At 39.3% G+C, this 19237-nt stretch overlaps 1 protein-coding gene across 1 annotated transcript in view; it reads left to right on the top strand.

The window, feature by feature from the left end:
* The first annotated feature begins 12418 nt into the window (after positions 1-12418).
* The window catches only part of IFI44L (interferon induced protein 44 like), a 66880-nt gene continuing 60061 nt past the window's right edge, over positions 12419-19237 (top strand). Inside the window, exon 1 of the mRNA XM_043490678.1 lies at positions 12419-12604. Within this exon, the coding sequence (XP_043346613.1) occupies positions 12576-12604 (29 nt within the window). The 5' untranslated portion in view covers positions 12419-12575. The remainder of the gene's footprint in view (positions 12605-19237) is intronic.

Raw genomic sequence — 19237 nt, 5'->3', positions numbered from 1 at the left:
ACTGTAAATAAGAAGTGAAAATGTAAACAAACTTGTTTGTCTTAGCGACTGGCTGAACAAGAAGTAGGATTGAGAGGACTTGTAGGTGCTAAAGTTTTACATTGTTTTGCTTTTGAGTGCAGTTATGTGAAAAAAAATTCTACATTTGTAAGTTGTGCTTTCATGATAAAGAGATTGCACTACAATACTTGTTTGAAATGAATTGAAAAACACTATTTCTTTTGTTTATAATTTTTACAGTGCAAATATTTGAAATAAAGATAACATAAAGTGAGCATTGTACAGTTTGCATTCTGTGTTGTAATTGACATCAATATATTTGAAAATGTAGAAAAACATCCAAAAGTAATGTAAATTGGTATTCTATTATAGTTTAGAAGTACAATTAAAATTGCAATTAATCGTGACTTTTTTTATCAAGTTAATTTGTTTTGTCTTAATCGCTTGAGTTAACTGTGATTGAAAGCCCTAGTAATTTAAGTTACTTCTAAAGCCAAATCCCTGTAAAAGGAGGCTTTTTTGTTTTTGTCAGCCACACAGCTCCTATGAGAAATCCTGTGGAGAGCATCCCTGTGTTAAGACTCCTGTAGAAGGATCTAACCTTACCCTTGCCTAGAATAGTTTTGCTTCCTTCCTTTTCATTGAGACTAGTTCCCTGAATTGAAAAAGTATATCCTGCAAAGCCCCATTATTTCCACTTTAATAATAAAGAGCACTTATGTGTTGCTCTAATCTTAAAATGTTACAAGGGTGGGAAAACTCAATATTGCCAACCTCAAGTCTTCAAAAATCATGAATCAGTCTCCACAAATTATGTGATTGACTTAAAAATCAGGAGTTTAAAAATAATATTGGTTTGCATAATGTGTTATGAGGTCTTAATGTTCAAGTTTTCAAGCTTTTTGCTAAAAACTTACTTTTTTCATTGAAATCTGAGATTCTCAAATACCACGTGACTCCAGGAACTGGGACATTAAGAAAAATACCTAAAATTGCAAGAGTTGGCAACGCTGTAAATTATCCTGTTTTACAGCTAAGGAAGACACAGAAAGATTAAATGACTTGCCCAAGGTCCCACAGAAAGTCAGCAGCAGAGCTGAGACTAGAACTCATGTATCCGGACTTAGTTCTAGACACTCTCCTTGTATCAAGCTACCAGGACTCTCATCCACACGGAGTAGGAGAGAATACATTTGATGTACCATAACTGAGTCACACTTCCCATTAAGGATGCATTTATAAATAGTTCAGGAAGGTTTAATACATTATTAATAGATGTTTAGAGAAGTGGTTAATCAACAGGTCAGTATGTTGCTCATAATAATTTTTCTCTGCCTCATTTTTCCAATCTATACAATGAGGATAATGATACTTGATCTCCTCTGTAAAGCTCCTTGAGATCTCATGAAAAGTGCTAGATGTTATATTATTGCAGCCACCTATTGTGCTTTCTACTTATGTACTTAGTAATACATCGATAATATGTATATAACATTGTTTAATAATGTTTTAATTAATTGATGCATTTAAAAGGTATCCTTAATATAGATGTGACCCACAACCGTCGGTACTAGGTAGCTAGTGCTACATATTTGATTATTGTTCTAATATCCTTCTGGAAAATCTTGCATAATCTTTGAGTGAGAAATCTTTTTGGATTTACTAGCAAGTAGTAGAAGAGGGACTGGAAAAGGGCACAAAATGACAGCCCGTTGCTGCAATTTGTGATTGTTTTGTGACCCCCAATGGCAATATAGTTTAAATTTAATATTTAAACACAGGCAAAGCAAAGTTACTGACACAATTTCTTCCCTCTGCTATGTTCTATTTAGTCTGAATCCTGGAGACAGCTGGTAACAATATCATCTGTCAGCATAATTCCAGCAGTGTCCACCTCCATTTTCAAATGCAATTTGCATGTAATAAAATGAAAGATGCAAAATACCTGGCTTTAAATTGCATCATCAGCACTAACTTGCTGAATAGTTGATTTCAAGGGATGGAAAGAAGTCACCGAACTAGTTATAATGTTGGAGTGAATCAAGGACAGGGAAGCTTTAGTTTAGCCTGTGACAAACTGATGATATAAATCATCCAGGAAAGGCCAACTAAAGCTCAACTACTGACTTTATTTATTGAAAAGGAGATTGACATTAATGGGAAGGGAGTGAGGAATATATTGTGGCCTTTCGGGAACAAACTCTTGTAACAGCCTTCATAATAATGCTGACCTGCTTGTATCCACCAGGATGACTACCCAAAACACATGACTGTTTCATACTAACTACAAGACAATCTGAGCTAGTTCTGTACAGTAACAAAAAAATTTTCTTACCCGTGTATTTATTATTTTGTAAATTTTTAGAGGTGGTTTCCAGCCACATAATTTCAGTGTGGATCCATATTTTGAACACCATATTGTTAAGCAGTATTTAGATCCCAGGGGAAGGATTCTTCCCCCTGTGGTAAATCCTGTACACTGATCCAGTGGCATACAGGGTCATAAAAGTCCTTCAACTCCTCAGGGGAGAATTTCTTTAGTGCAGGCTCTAAACAGAACTGCCATAAGTAGTCCCACGCTGTCTTCCCCTCCGAGGCACAAGCCATTCTGCAAGGGGCATGTTGGGATAGCAGCAGCAGGTAGTCTCCACAGCTCTGAGTGCTAGAGATTCTGTGCTGCTGCAAGACCACCTCAAAGGCAACTTGGGAGATGCCTGGCATAAATTAGAATATTCATGGCTTATCTAATTTATATCAGGGGTTGCACTGGCCCCTGGAATGACTCCAGATCAGAAGGATGTGAAAGTAGCTTGAAGCCACCTTTGTCCATTACAGGCTGAGGTAAGCTCCACTTTGAGGCTGTATTGGACCCATACCTTTGGATCTCACAGGTTTTAAGCTTACTGAATCCGAGTGCATTCAGTTACTGTCCCTATATCTGGCCTTTCAGGCACTCTCCCAGGGTACAGACTCCAAGTCTGGTACCCATTCTTGGGATGTGGAACCCCTTGGTCAATGCTGACCCTCCCCAAGTCTCCCCAGTAGCTTACACAGGCCCAATCCAGAGCTTTCTTCTCACAGACACCCTGTTTCACCCTCCGGGGATTTCATGACATTTATAGCAAGGGACCCACAGACTTTACAAAGGAATTTCTAAACTAATCACACTTTACTCATTGCCAATGTGCAAGAGATATACAGATCCATGGAAAAATAAAAAAATGCATACACACAACTGCCTCAATTTCCTCCCCTCTCCAGAGTGTCCTTGGGTATTAGTCAGCATCCTTCCAGGGAGACCAGGATCCTTCCGCACTCCTTTCTGCCTGGTCTTGTGTGTAATAAAGGGGAAGATTCCAGGACCCTGCGTAGGAATGCAGGACTGTTCTGTTGGGTTACCCTAAGCTCAGGTGCTAGAACCTTGCATAAAGAGACAGAGTCATTTTTGCTGACCCATGCTGGCAGGTGGAATGTGTAAGCTCCAATCAAGATATGAGGGAAGTTGGAGGGCCTGTCTGTGGTGGACAAAAGAAGGGGGCAGGCATGGTGCAGGGAAAAGACTGTGAAAGTGTAGGCCTGTTTTCTTAAATTTTTTTATTAATGTAAAGCCAGATCCCAGGAAGGGGTAAATTTTGACTTTTGATTATATTGTGACTTTGTGTGTGCTCTGTTCAGAGCAATGTGGGAGCTTCACCTGCTTACCATGTGATCTAAAGATCTTGTCAGTTGTATCATGGCTATGGCTTTCTGCCACAGTGACAGTAGCATTAGTTTTGTTTTTTGGATTTGCTTCTGAAAGATCCAGTAAGAGATGCTTGTACTGAAGGCAAAGACTAACACTATTACCAGAGAGAACAGTACTTGCTCAGTAGACCCTAGCCAGGTTTGTAGTGACTGGTTACCTGCTGACTTTTTGGTTACGCTATATAAATGAATTAGGGATAGGACTGGTCAAAATTTTTGTCTTGAAAGTGTTTGATAGACAATTGGATTTTTGACACATAATTTTTTGTGTGTGATTGTCAGCATTCTGCAGATATTTTTGATTTTAACACTCCAACATTAAAATATTTTGGTTGAAAAATGAAATACTTTGGTTTGGAAATACGGCTGTGGTGCCTCCATGGAGCTGTAGTTTGGATACCTTATGTCCTCATTCTTGTCTATGGGCTGGGCTTCTTGACTGGATTACATTTCCTATGATGTACCATCTCTCCCATGCCACATCATGGGACACATAGTGTGCGCAGGGAACCTTGCTATAAAGAAAACTGAGAGCACCGAGCACCTGAAGTGCAACTGCCCTGAGCAGACAGCTCTCTAAATTAATTCTTTTTGATTTTAGGCTTAAATAGTTTGCTTTTCAAACATCTGAAAAAATGAAATTTTCTGTAGTTGGGGGTGTGTGGGAGGACAGACAGGGAGCATCTGACTTTTTTTATTAACTTTACTTTGTGGCCTCAATCCTACTTGTAGTGGACATGTATCCACATAAAAAATTGTCATCAAAAGTGGAATGCTTATTGGCAGTCTCAGCAGAGAAAGCTGACAACTGTATACATATGTGTGGATGTGGGACCTGATCATATTCTGGCTTGCACCAAGTAAAGACAGGTTTCAGAGTAGCAGCCGTGTTAGTCTGTATTCGCAAAAAGAAAAGGAGTACTTGTGGCACCTTAGAGACTAACAAATTTATTAGAGCATAAGCTTTCGTGAGCTACAGCTCACTTCATCGGATGCATTTGGTGGAAAAAAAAAACATGCATCCGATGAAGTGAACTGTAGCTCACGAAAGCTTATGCTCTAATAAATTTGTTAGTCTCTAAGGTGCCACAAGTACTCCTTTTCTTCAAGTAAAGACATTTACACTCATGTAAAGTGGGTATAAACTGTTGTCAAATCTGAATAGTAACAGTTTACATTCACTTTCTCCAGGTGTAAATGACTGCATAGCGACGAGGGTAGTGGAGACTTTATGACTGTCAATTTATCACTGTTTCTGAGAATTCAATTCACTTCAGCTATTTCAGGGTTAGGAATGAGAATAGTCACAGTTCTCTAAATGGGCTATATATGTATGGCCATCCAGCATCTTGACAGATGAAAGGAAACACAATGAAGTGTCAGTCAGTCAATGGTGTTTGACAGTAGTGTGGGAGAAGAGACCAATGTGCGAATGGCTTCCCACAGTGGCTACAGGTCCACTTGCCAGATGGAGGTTGGAGCACACTCTGCTTCTTGGCTGGCCTGCGGGCCTGTACCTGGGCTCTCTGATTGCTCTCCTCAATGACTGCACCAGCCTTGATCTGGTTTCTCCAGACTGAGCAGTTGTGGGCAGGGTTTAACTTCTCCCAGTTGTCAGTGGGAATGCTGCATTTCTTGAGACCTTGCTTGACCTTGTTGCCGTATCGTAGCTTTGGCCTTCCTCTGCTTCACAGGTAGTTCTTGAGTTGGCCCATAGAGCACAGCCTTCAGCAAACTATCTTGAGGCATACGCTCCACGTGTCCCTCCCAGCAAAGCTTGAGAGAGTTCAGTGTAGTCTACATAGATTGTAGGCCAGTTCTCTCAAGGATCTCGTTGTCAGTGATCTGTTGGTCCCAAGTGACTCCAAGGATTTTCAGAGACAGTGAAGGTGGAAGCTATTCAATCTCCGCTCCTGCTTGGAGTATGTGGCCTAGCTTTCAGATCCGTAAAAGAGAGTATTGAGGACACAAGCCTGATAAATGGACAACTTTGTGTTCAGGGTTAACAGCTTGTTGTTCCAAACATGTGAGGTAAGTTTGCCGAAGCTGACAGAGGCTTTACTGATTCTCTCATCAAGTTCTCTATGAACGTTAAGTGAGCTGCTTAAAGTTGAGCCAAGATAGCAGAAGTGATCCCTGTTGTCAGAGCTTCATTATTGACATAGATTTTAGGTAGGATATTAGTGCCCTGTAACATGACAAGTGACTACCATGCTGAACTTGATACATGCATCAGAGAACTTATTCATCATGATCTGAAATTCATCAGATGAGTTAGAGTTGAATGCAACCTCATCCGCGAAGAGCAGATCCCAAATAGTGAGCCTTGGTGACGTTCCTTCTGTTCTGAGATTATTTTAAGAGGAATAGAGAAGAAGATGCCAAAGCCAGTAGGTTCTAAGATCCAGCCTTGCTTCATGTCACTATCAATGGTAAACTCAGACGATATTTCATTTTCATTGAGCTACTGCTCCTATTTCAGATGAATAGGTGGGAAAAGTGAGACCAGCAGCTGTTGTTGCTTTGGCAGTAGTACAGATTTCAGATTTATTTATCTTGTCTGATGTGGCCTCTTTTTCTAATACTTTTACTGATTCAAAGATGGCTAATATGGGACCTAATGGGTCAGGGGAAGGAGCTTGTTGCAGTATTAGTTATTATAGGATTCACTTCAATAAAGTCAAGCTGAATGGAGCTTTAGTAAAATGTGTCTGCTCCCTTTATTGTTACCTTTTAGGTGTTGACAGAGCAAACACTTAGATTTGTCTCCTTCTGCCTGAGCTGCGGCTGTTTATAGCATTTGGGGGGAGGGGATTAAGAGATGTTTAATTAAGAGATTAATGCTGTAGTTTCCTGGGGTGATACTTTACAATAACTTTCTCTTCTTTCTCCAGTCCCCTTTGTAACATGATCAATTTTAACCTACCTGTGACAGATACAACAATTTCCTGCCATATCCTTGGGTGGCATTCTTGAATTAAGTTTACATATCTTTAGGGTCTGTTGTATTACATGAATGGTTTATTTCAGAGTAGCAGCCGTGTTAGTCTGTATTCGCAAAAAGAAAAGGAGTACTTGTGGCACCTTAGAGACTAACAAATTTATTAGAGCATAAGCTTACAGATGCATCCGATGAAGTGAGCTGTAGCTCACGAAAGCTTATGCTCTAATAAATTTGTTAGTCTCTAAGGTGCCACAAGTACTCCTTTTCTTTTTATGAATGGTTTATGTATTATTGTGGGCTGGGATAGTATGTAACCTCTTGGGGAGGGGGAAGATGTGACCCATATAAGGCCTGGATGATCAAAAGACTATATTGTACAATGTACCAGACAAGAATGGACATGTGAAGTGGTTTTCCTGGGGAATATGAAGGGGGAAGTGAATGCAAATTCCCTACTTCCAGTTATGCAAAAACCCAGCCTTTTGAAGCTATGCCCGGAGGAGTGGGACTTTGTATGCTGATCACCTGTTACATGAGGTCAAGATCAACTGCCCAAGATGTTTAAAGGAAAGACTGAACTATTCATGGTTATTCAGGTTCTGAATCTGAGACAGACAATCTGAGAAACAGTAAACCTTTACTCTGAAAGTTGATGTGACAGAATCTAAGACATCAAAACTTTCCAGCAGCGTTGGCAGCCAGTTGTTGCAGCAAGGTTCTTAATAGTGGTAAAGTTGTGTTTAAGAGGCATGATCCACTGAAGTTAATAAGAGACCTAAGTGGGCTTTGGATCAGGCCCAATGTGCACAGCGAAATGTGTGATTTTGCACTCTCACTGTTGTAATCAGAATGACACTTTCTTCAGATGAGGTTATCTAAAAAATTCAAAGGAAATAATTGATGTGATTTAAATTTCTCTACTTTGGAAAATTCAGGTTAGTCATTTTTCTGTTCTATGACAGGTATGAAAAAATTAACAACTTCACAATACTTAAAGCACATCTGATAATGGATTTTCTACTTTACACATGAATATATGCTCATTTATTGCAAAGGATAGGTATTTTAGTTCCACCTACACTGTAACTTTTTAATAAAGGTAATAAATCTCAGTAGAGTATGTATAATTAACAGAGAAACTCAGTATGTGGTTGTCAGTCCTGAATGTTCTCATATCAAGGAAGGAACAAGGATACTCTATCTCTGATTTTTTTTTTTTTGGTACAAGGATCTTTTGAATAGTATCTTGACTCACCTATGATGTTTCTTTTATATCTATAAAATAATGAATCAGACTGAGAACAGCCAAAGGGCAAAGAGAAGCCAAAATGGCTGCTTGCCTACCACGATACAAAGCTGTCAATGATGGATTAAATGAAACTTGAAGTAGACGGAAAAGATTTGGAAAATGCGTGATATTCTGTACCTGAGAAAATGTATTTGAGAGGTTGGGGGAACCTATCACAAAAGATAGGTACAGTACTCTAGAACAGAACTGCAACTTGCCTTTGCAAACATTTTTTGTAACCATCTAATGGAACATTAAATTGAATAAAGATGTATAATTTAAACACTATTGGTGTCTTGAATCTGAACTTTATTCTTACTGCCACTAATTTAAAGAATAGAATGGTGAAATTCTATTTGAATAGAATGGTGAAATTCTAAGTTATTTTGTTAATTTACATCCCAGCAAGGGTATATGAGGTTGATATACTACAGTATTATTAATGGTACATGTGAGCTGAAATGACTTCACATTTAGGCACTTTTTATTGATTCTGATTCTCAACCTGGTAATATACTATTGACAATGTTACTTTCAAATATACTGGGTATAAAAAGGCATTTGGAATATACAATACACCATTCCCAGAGTGCTAGTAAAATTACTGGATAGTCAGATACGGTATTAAGGAGAATGAAATAGGCGTCTCAGGAATAGCTATCTTGAATATATAGAATATGTTCCAGGGAATATCATAGAAGAATCTTGGAACAAAAGATCTGTCCAGCCAGATGAACCACTATTCTGTGAAATATGGTAATTTATCTGGAAATTGCCAGTGCCCATCATAATTTATGCAACTAGCCAATTATATATCACTTACCTGGGGAAAACTTCCTTCTAATCCCTGAGGCTATTTTAGGCCATGAAGCATGAAATTTGATTGCCTTTAGGTAGCATAGTTCCAAATATTATACATTTACTGAATCAATCCACAGTATTTGAGTGGCTGATGTGAATTCTATAAACAGACTGTGTGTTCTGGAAAGTAGTACTTCCTTTCATGTCTTCAGACTTTACTAGTGTTAGTGCTGTTCTTTTAATTTGTGCAAACAGTGGTTCTGATCAGTTTTCATGGCACCATTCCATTCTGGATACCTTCTCCAAGTCCTTGCTAGTTCCATTCTTTTCCAGGTCATATATCTTTGTTTCTGCATCTCTCATTCACCCTAGTCCTACCATGGGATCTCTGTTCTTTATGGGGATCTCATATGATTTCAACGAGACTCTATGTAGAAGTAACGGTCTGTGCATGGGGATCTATTTGGAGCCATTGAAATTCCCACTGCTGCTTTAACCATCTTCATTGGTTAAAGTCTTTCTTGACTTTATCGACCCCAACTTATATCTTTCTTACTTATATTTAAAAATTTCTTACTAGACCAATGGGGACAATCCTGACTTTGTCTTGAACACTAAGTAAGAACTATTGTGATGCATCATGGAAAAATCATATAAAGATAAACAAAAGTCAAGTTAGCATTTTTGGTTTAAAACCAATTTCCACATTATCACTAGCTTTTTGATTTTTACTATTGGTTTTGATAGAAACAATAAATTTCAAAACATTAATAAATGTTCACTGTTATTACTCCATTCTTAATGTTTGACAGTAGTTTAATTGTAACTTGTTTGCATGACTATAAAGATCTGTGGGTACAGGCTGGTATTAAAGTAAGAGAATAATTTTTTATTGCAACTAGAAACCAGTCATGTGCCACCGACAGCTTCTTACCTAACCAGCTGATCTGTTGTTGATGTTATATAAGGAACATAGAGGATGTCTATTTCTTAAATTGTCTCGTGCTCTTGCTGTCACAGATCTTAGCCTTAAAATACCTGAATCCAAGTGCAGAGAAGACCACACAACCATTCATGGCAAATTTGGTAAAATAATCATGTGATTGACTCATTGGCAGGTAAAGCTATTGCCAATTTATTCTAGGTAAATCAGGGAATTTGAGGGTATTAGTTGCTCAAATTGATACTTGGTATTAATGCCATCAGGTTTTTCAGCTCTTGTTATGAAGCTTTGCAACCTACAGACACTAACATACTGGTCCTACAGCCTTTCCTCCAGCTAAAGTCCCATTGAATTTGATCAGAGTTTTGTGGTGAACGTGGAGTATAGGATTAAGCCCTCTGGTTTCTCAGCCCATTTGTCTTCTCTGCTGAATTTGTCAGATACTTCTAATCTCACAGGACAAGAGTTCAGGAGATGAAGGGCATAGGGATAGAGTGACCATGTTTCCCAAAGGGAAAATGGAACACCTCTTGAGGCTGACCCGAGCCACTAGCCCAAGCCCTGCATCCCCCCCTCCTGCATGTGGGGCTGGCCTATTCCTTGCCTTCCTTTCCCCCCAACACGTGGGGTTGGCCCATATTCTGCTCGCCCTTCTCTTCCCCCTACCCCTGCACACAGGCCTGACCTGAGTCGCTGGCTCGAGCCCTGCCTCCCCCATGTGCAGGGCTCTCTTCCAAGCCCAGCCTGCGCCCTATGTGGGGCTTGTATTGCTGCTCGCCTGAGCCCTGCTGCCCTCAACCCCATGTAGGGCTTGTATTTTTGCAGGCCCAAGCCCTGCCTGCCTCCCTATGTGGCTGGCATCCCTGCTTACTGGAGTCCTGTCCCCCATCCCCACAGGGCTGGATTTGCTGTTGTCCCCCTCATTCCTCTGTGCCCCGCTAGAGGTGTGCACCCACTTTTTTGGCAAAAGTAGGCATTTGTCTCATTTGCTCTTGCCAGTTGATCATCATCAGTTAGCAAAGCGCAAATGGGACAAATGGCCACTTTTGCCAAAAAAAGCCACAGGCCCCTGGCATGAACCTTGGGGACAAGGAGGAGAAGGATGGGGGACATGTGATAGGTCCAGCTATGCTGTGAGCCAGCCCACTGCAGCAGCTGCAGGACTCTTCAAGACTCCATTGACTGCAGTTCAGTCAGTCCCAGCAGTCGAGCCTGGGCAAGCCTGACCCAGGGGAAGGAACCTTGGGTAAGTAAAAATTGCCTGAACTGATTCTCTTCCTCCTTCCTCACAACCAGAGTTCTCTCTCTCTTTTCTGTGTCCAGGAAGTTAGCTGGCTCAGCTGAACAGCCTCCACCCTCCCATTTTCTCCTTCACTGCCTCTCTTGCCCCCTTGCATTCCATACCCCATCCACAGGATCTGCTCCTCTCCAGTCATTTCTCTCTCTTTCTGCTCATTTCCCACCCTCTTCTCCACTCTCTGTGTAGGAGAGAGCGAGCGAATGGGAGGAGCAAAGGGAGAGCGGGACAGGGAGAGTCAAGGAAATCCTGCCCCTGATGTGCGTTGGCATTGTGGGAAATGGACAGGAGAAATGGGTGCCTGACTCTCCCCTGCCTGGCAGGCCCCTGTCTCATACAGTCCTTGTCAGCAGGGTATGACTGTCCTGTGCTTGGCTTCTGGAGAACCCGGCCCCACCCAAGCCTTCCTGATCTTTCCCTTCACCTGAGAAAATAGTATTAAAAAGATGATGCTATTTCCAGTAGGCGTTCAGTGTGGGTGTGAGATGTCAATGGAATGGGCACTCCCAGGCTGCCCTGGACAGAATTATTCTTCCTCTTACTGCCCCCATGTTAGAGAAGGGTCTAGCTTTTAACTGCAAAGATCAATGCCTACCATGAAAACAGCACCCCTGGACAATGAAGCTTTCAGACAAAATCACAAAGGGTCAAACCTTGGTTTTTAATTGAAAATCAACCTGAGAAAGGAATTTCAAAACTTTTCATTGCATTTACAGAGACTGGACAGTCTGGTTCTCTACTGCCCTGCCTATTGTTGACACCTGAGCAGTGCCAATGAGCAGTGCTGCCATTCCAATATGCACTCTACTTAGCACTTCCAGCGTAAAATCCTGGCAATGAAGTCAGCTTCCGTTTACTTCAATGGAGCCAAGATTTAACCCACAAAACCTTCACTTTAAACAACACTTTGCAATAACTCTTTATTTATTTCAAAGTTAAACCTCTACTTTCCTTATTACACCATGCGTGTTCCACGTAGCACTGGTTTTCACTGGAAGCTGGAGATCACACCACCTTTCTTTTATGTTTTAGCTGAATTGTCTCTGAGCTGGTAAGTTTATAGGGGATGACAGGAGAAATTCAACAGCACTGGCAGCTTTGCTATTGGCAGCTGGGCTGTAAATGTTTGACTTTCAATTTAATTTCTTCCCTGTCCTGATCTTTCCCAACAGAAGAGCTTCCACAGTAAGAGCATATATATATGTATTAAAATGTTAAGAAGGATTGAGAGAAGGTTTGGTTTTTAAGTGCTGGCAGGCTGTGGTCAGAAAATTTCTCTTTCTATGATGCTATGCTCTGACTTGTTGTTGGTGTCGTGAGTTAGAAGATGATCTCATTTCCCTTTGCTAGCTTTTACACCTGCATCGTAACTTGGTTGAAGCAATTCTTGCCATCAAAATGCTAAATTATGTGTTTCAGATCAGACCAGAGAATAGTTAAACCAGATATTGATCACTTTAGCAGGTGGAGTCCTGCATATCCCAGGCCAGGCTTCAGAAAGCCATTTATACGTTAACTGTGCTGAGCAAGGAGGAAGTGTCATGATTGAAGAGCTAGAATGAGAGAGTTGTGCCAGCTACCAATGAGGTGAAAATAACATCAATCCTATTCTGGATTCCCTTGTTCCATAACATCACCTCTGAGCTAAAACCACTGTTTAAAAGAAATCTCCTTGTTTCACACTGAACATGTTAGCAAAGCCTCTGCTACAGAGACCTAGGGGAAGTTGGCATTCAGCACTGATGGACAGTAGCAGTGGCTGCTGAGTGCCAGAACCTGTCAGTTTGTGATATAACCAAGACGGGAAGTGAAATACTCCCCCTATCATCCCTTTAACTAATACCCAAAGAAGGGCAAAAATCTGCTTGTGAGTTATGCTGGTGTAATATCAGTCACTTAAATGTGGATTCAGAATTGTGAATATGGTATTATATAAGTTCTGGTTCAAGATATACCTGTAGGCACATCACAGTAATGTCAATCTTGATTTACTCAGGGTAACCTCAGCTTTGAAGAGTTTCAGAGTAGCAGCTGTGTTAGTCTGTATTCACAAAAAGAAAAGGAGTACTTGTGGCACCTTAGAGACTAACAAATTTATTTAGAGACTAACAAATTCCCATATGCTCAAATAAATTTGTTAGTCTCTAAGGTGCCACAAGTACTCCTTTTCTCTCAGCTTTGAAGCTTAGTTTGAGACTAGGCATTTGGGCAGTGAATGTGTGTGAACCATAACACTCTAGCTTCACCTATAGGTTAGGTGGAGAACTTTCAAGTACAGTAGAACCTCAGAGTTAAGAACACGCAGGAAATGGAGGTTATTTGTAACTCTGAAATGTTGCAATTCTGAACAAAACGTTATGGCTGTTCTTTTGAAAACTTACAACTGAACATTGACTTAATACAGCTTTGAAACTTTACTATGAAGAAGAAAAATGCTGAACAAGCACAGAAAGTTTTCATACCTTTTCAAATCTTTTAAAATTTTTTTCCTATTTTTTTTGTTTTGGAGTTTACATTTAACACAGTATATACTTTTTTTTTTTTTTTGGTGTCTCCTGCTGTCAGATTGCGTACTTCTGGTTCCAAAGGAGGTATGGGGTTGACTGGTCAGTTCATAACTCTGGTGTTCATAACTCTGAGGTTCTACTGTAATTCTAATTCTAATGGGCTTTTCTAAACTAAATATTCCTAAAATTATAGAGGTAATTACTGAATCCTGTATCATCCTATTCAGGGCAGAGAATACGGCAGAGAGCAGAGAAATTATTGGCTTACCATTGAAAGAGAAGTCATTCTGCATGCACCCAAAACAACAAGTGTTAAGTCTAGCTCATCTTGATAAGCAGGGAGCATAGTGTGTTTAGAAAGCGCTCCCCTACCAATAGTAGAATGTAGAGTTTCATATTTTCTGTCTCATCATTCTAATATATTTGGACAGAGGAATACTTTGGAAATCTTTTGAAGAATGTTCTTTTTAAATTTTCCAAGTTGGAAACAAGACAAGAACAGTCATACAGGACAGTATGTATTGTACATTTCCAAGCAAAGTGTATGCACTGTGCCTTGCAGAGATTTGTTAATATGAAATTAAGCAGTAAGTGATCTTGAAAGTTTGCATATTTACAGATAAAGGACTGAAAGAGTAAAGTTTTATATTTCTTTTTTATCTCTATAAAGAAGAATAATAAAATGGTGTATATATCTTCTGACATGATACTCAGTACTTTGATATCCAATATAGGCAGCTCCAAATTGCCTAAAGGTATACCTCACCAAAAAAGAGACCACCACTACCCTCTTCCTACATCTGGGTGCACAACAAAGATTTATTCTGGCAGAGCAGTCAGTATGGAAAAACAACAACAACCTACCCGCCCCCTCTGCCCCGAGAAAATATTAAGAGAAATTTAAAAAAGCAATTGTTAGAAGTGTGTTAGCCCCTGTGTCAGTCAATACAACCAGTGCAGTAAGAGAAGAAAGGAAATGTGGTGAAGTGAAAACACAAATAACATTAATAAGTACGTTAATTCTTTTCACTTGCCACAAAAGCTTCAGAATTATTAAACTAAATGTGTGTGGTTATGCAGACAATAAAAAGCCGATTTATAGGCATTCTCTGCTATTTGTAATAAAAAAAACCTCAGCTTAGTTTTAAAAAGAAAAATATAATCAAAGTGTAGCCTTTTATTTTATTTAATGTGAATTTAAGTGATGTTGTATTACTTGAACCACCATGGGTTCAGCTCTGGTTGCTACTGTTTCAAGCTCAACAGATTTCAGAGTAGCAGCGTGTTAGTCTGTATTCGCAAAAAGAAAAGGAGTACTTGTGGCACCTTAGAGACTAACAAATTTATTTGAGCATAAGCTTTCGTGAGCTGTAGCTCACGAAAGCTTATGCTCAAATAAATTTGTTAGTCTCTAAGGTGTCACAAGCTCAACAGAGTGAAAGTCTCATCTGCTACTTGTTTCAGATTTAGAACCTCTAGGAATAGTGACCACACATACATTCACAAGTACAAGGTTTAGTCTGTTTTACACATTTTATTAAATCAATAAGTAAAGTTACAATTACTGATGCATATAGAAATCCTGTAATAATTATATGCAATAATTATAACTATAGTCATACATACAGCATCAGTGATATTCTTAGGGTCTGATGAATGCCTTGCCAATTCATTATCAGTAGAGGGATGGTAACTGCTGGGATTTTTCCTGGAGGTACATCCAATTTTACCAAATCTTGGGATTCTGACTGCACCTAATTCTGTGCATGTGCATGAAGGTGTCATTCCTGTTTTTCCTTATCTGTATTGTGCCCCAAAAGAATATTGGGGTGCCCTGTTTTGCACAGGAGACTATTTAAAATAGCATAATAGAGGCAGAGATTTTTTTTAAAAAAAGCTGTGGAAAAGTACCAAAAGTACCACTGTGACTAAAGTAAAAGAGGCTGTTAGAGGCAAAAAAGGCATCCTTTACAAAATGGAAGTAAAATTCTAGTGATGAAAATAGAAAGGAGCATAAACTCTGGCAAGTCAAGTGTAAAAGTATAATAAGGCAGGCCAAGAAAGAAATTGAAGAGCAACTAGGTGAAGACATAAAAACTAACACCAATTTTTTTTAAGTGCATCTGAAGCCTGCCAAACAGTCAGTGGGGCCATTGGATGATTGAAGTGCTAAAAGCATATGCAAGGAAGACAAAGTACTGCTGAGAAGCTAAATGAATACTTTGTAGAGGATATGGGGGGAACCGCCACACCTGAGCCATTTTTTTTAGGTGACAAATCTGAGAAACTGTCCCAGATGGAGGTGTCGTTAGAAGAGGTGTTGGAACAAATTGATAAATTAAACAGTAATAAAGTCATCAGGACTATATAGTGTTCACCCAAGAGTTCTGAAGGAGCTCAGATATGAAATTGTAGAACTACTAACTGTGGCATGTACAAATCAGCTACTGTACCAGATGACTGGAGGGCAGCTAATGTAATACCTATTTTTAAAAAAGACTCCAGAGAAAATTTTGGCAATTTTGGGCTGGTAAGCCTAACTTCATTACCAGGCATTTCATTGCTTGAAACTGTACTAAACAACAGAATTAATAGATAAACATGGTATACTGCGTAAGAGTCAACATGGCTTTTGTAAAGGGAAGTCATGCCTCCCCAATCTATTAGAATTCTCTGAGGGTGTCAAAAAGCATGTGAACTAGGTGATCCTTTTGATATAGTATACTTGGACTTTCAGAAAGCCTTTGACAAGGCCCCTCACCAAAGACTCTTAAGCAGATTAAGCAGTCCTGGGATAAGAGGCAAGGTTCTTTCTTGGATCAGTAACTGGTTAAAAGATAGGAAAAAAGGGAAAGGATAAATTGTTATTTTTCACAATGGAGGGAGGTAAACAGGGATTCCTCAAAGGATCTATACGGGGATTAATGTTGTTCAACACATTCATAAATGATCTGGACAAGGGGGTAAAGAGTGGGGTGTCAAAGTTTGCAGATGAAACAAAATTACTCAAGATAGGTAAGTCCAAAGCTGACTGCAAAGAGATACAAAGGGATCTCACAAAACTGGGTGACTGGGTAAAAAGGGGCAGATGAAATTCAGTGTTGATAATTATAAAGTAATGCATATTGGAAAAAATAATTCCAACTATGAATACATAATGATGGGATCTAAATTTGCTGTTACCACTCGAGAGAGATGTTGGTTTCATTGTGGATAGTTCTCTGAAAACATCCACTCAATGTCTAAATGTCTAAAAATGTCTAAAAAGCTAACAATGTTAGGAACCATTAGGAAAAGGATAGATAATAAAACAAAAAATATCATAATACCATTATATAAATCCATGGTACATCTACACCTTGAATACTATATGTAGTTCTGGTCATCCCATCACAAAAAAGATATTAGAAATGGAAAAGGTGCAGAGAAGGGCAACAAAAATGATTAGGGGTATGGAACGGTTTCCATACCAAGAGAGATTAATAAGATTGGGACTGTTTGGTTTAGAAAAGAGATGACTAAGGGAGGATATGATAGAGTTCTATAAAATCATGAATGGTATGGAAAGAGTGAATAGGGAAGTGTTATTTACCCCTTCACATCACACAAGAAATAGATACAATTAATAGGTAGCAGGTTAAAAACAAATAAAAATAAGTACTTCCTCACACAGTGCAATCAACCTGTGGAAGTCGTTGCCAGGAGATGTTGTGAAAGACAAAAGCATAACTGGGTTCAAAAAATAATTAAATAAGTTCATGGAGGATAGCTCCATTAATGACTATTAGCAAAGATGGTCAGGGCTACAACCACATGCTCTGGGTGTCCCTAAACCTCCAAAATGCCAGAAGATCCAAAATTGCCCTTTCTATTCATTCCATCTGAAGCATCTGGCACTGGTTACTGTCAGAAGACAGAATACTGGGCTAGATGCACCATTGGTCTGACCCAGTATGGCCATTATTTTGTTCTTGGAAAGAGAAAAATATTCACTCCATATGGTAGGAACTATGTTTCTGAGACAGTGAATGTGTATCTGCTCTCATTTACACCACCATAAATCAGTGAAGTCAGTGGAGTTATCCTGTGTAAGTAAGATTACAAGCAGGTCGCAGTATTAAAGGTTTCACCATTTTGATAAAATGGGCCTGATCTGCATTGAAGTTAGTAGGAGTTTTGCTTGGATAAAGGCAACACAATTGGGCAATAGGTTTTAAGAATATTTTGTCTCCATTCAGGTAGAAAAATTGTTTTGCTGTGATGTCCATGAAGCTATGACAGATTTCAGAGTAGCAGCCGTGTTAGTCTGTATTTGCAAAAAGAAAAGGAATACTTGTGGCCCCTTAGATACTAATAAATTTATTTGAGCATAAGCTTTCGTGAGCTACAGCTCACTTCATCGGATGCATCCAATGAAGTGAGCTGTAGCTCATGAAAGCTTATGCTCAAATAAATTTGCTAGTCTCTAAGGTGCCACAAGTACTCCTTTTCTTTTCATGAAGCTATGCTGACTCTTTCTGCTTCATTTCTCCAATGTGTTAATGGGGATAACAATATCTTTCTTCCCCTATTTGTCTGTCTTGTTTATTTTCACCATAAACTTTTTGGGTTAGGGACTGTCTCTAACTATGTGTTTGGACAGTGCCTAACACCCTGTGGGCTTGACCTCAGACTGCAGATACTCATGAATAAAACTACTAATGATGATGATAATGACTTACTAACAAGCCATTTTATACCGTGGGGAACAAAGGCCTTCACTACTGTCTTTCTCTTTGGTGAGATGAGTTAAAAATAATGATAGATTTTTCTTATTGTTATACTTGTATCTGTAACATCTTTTCTGTCTTTTTAGATTAAGAAGAATGGCTGGTGTCAAATCTAGATTAACGCAAGATGAGGTAGAGCAACCGCAACATCTGTTGGGGAGCAGATGCTTTGTCTTCTCTATAAAAGAAGTGTCCATGATTACAATGCTTCTATATTTCATGCAAAGTGTGATGCACAAGGGCCAACTGTAGCAGTAGCAAATAACGAAAGTGGCTATATTTTTTGAGGATTTACGAGTCAGAACTGTTTCATCTGGAAAGTACATACATGATGAGAAGGCTTTTCTCTTTAGATTAAAAGACAAAGAGGGTGTGCTCAGCCCAAAAATTCCTGTTAAAACTGCATCAGGTGCTATATACGACTATATTGCCAATGACCCTAATTTTGGTGGTGGAGCACTACATTTGTTGAACCAAAATGCAGCAGCAGCAGCAACAAGTTCTAACAACTACACATACAATGTTGCTGACCTGCCTGGAAATGATCTAGGCCTTATGGAATGTGAGGTGTATCGAGTTGAAGGTAAGTTGATACCAAAAGAGAAAATGTTTATTGAGGAAATTATAGCTTCATACTCTTAATGTTATATGTTCCTTTTCCCCTAGATATTAGCAGTTTCCTGGAGTCTCCATGGAGAAAGATTACCTGGACAACTGAGTAAGTTAACTGTTGTACTATATCACTATAATGATCTGTGGCCATCAAATACTATGGTGATGTGAGTTACTTTAGGAATTAACTAGATGGTGCTAGAGTAGACATACTTATGTGTTGCTGAGTTGCTTATCTGTGTATCTTAGGTACTAATATGGCACCTATGACCACAGTGTCTGAGCACCTCACAATCTGGGGATAAGTACAAAATGATGATTTCAAAACAGGT

The sequence above is a fragment of the Dermochelys coriacea genome, chromosome 8 (assembly GCF_009764565.3).
Source record: "Dermochelys coriacea isolate rDerCor1 chromosome 8, rDerCor1.pri.v4, whole genome shotgun sequence".
Lineage (NCBI taxonomy): Eukaryota > Metazoa > Chordata > Testudines > Dermochelyidae > Dermochelys > Dermochelys coriacea.
This window is presented reverse-complemented; position numbering and strand designations above follow the sequence as displayed.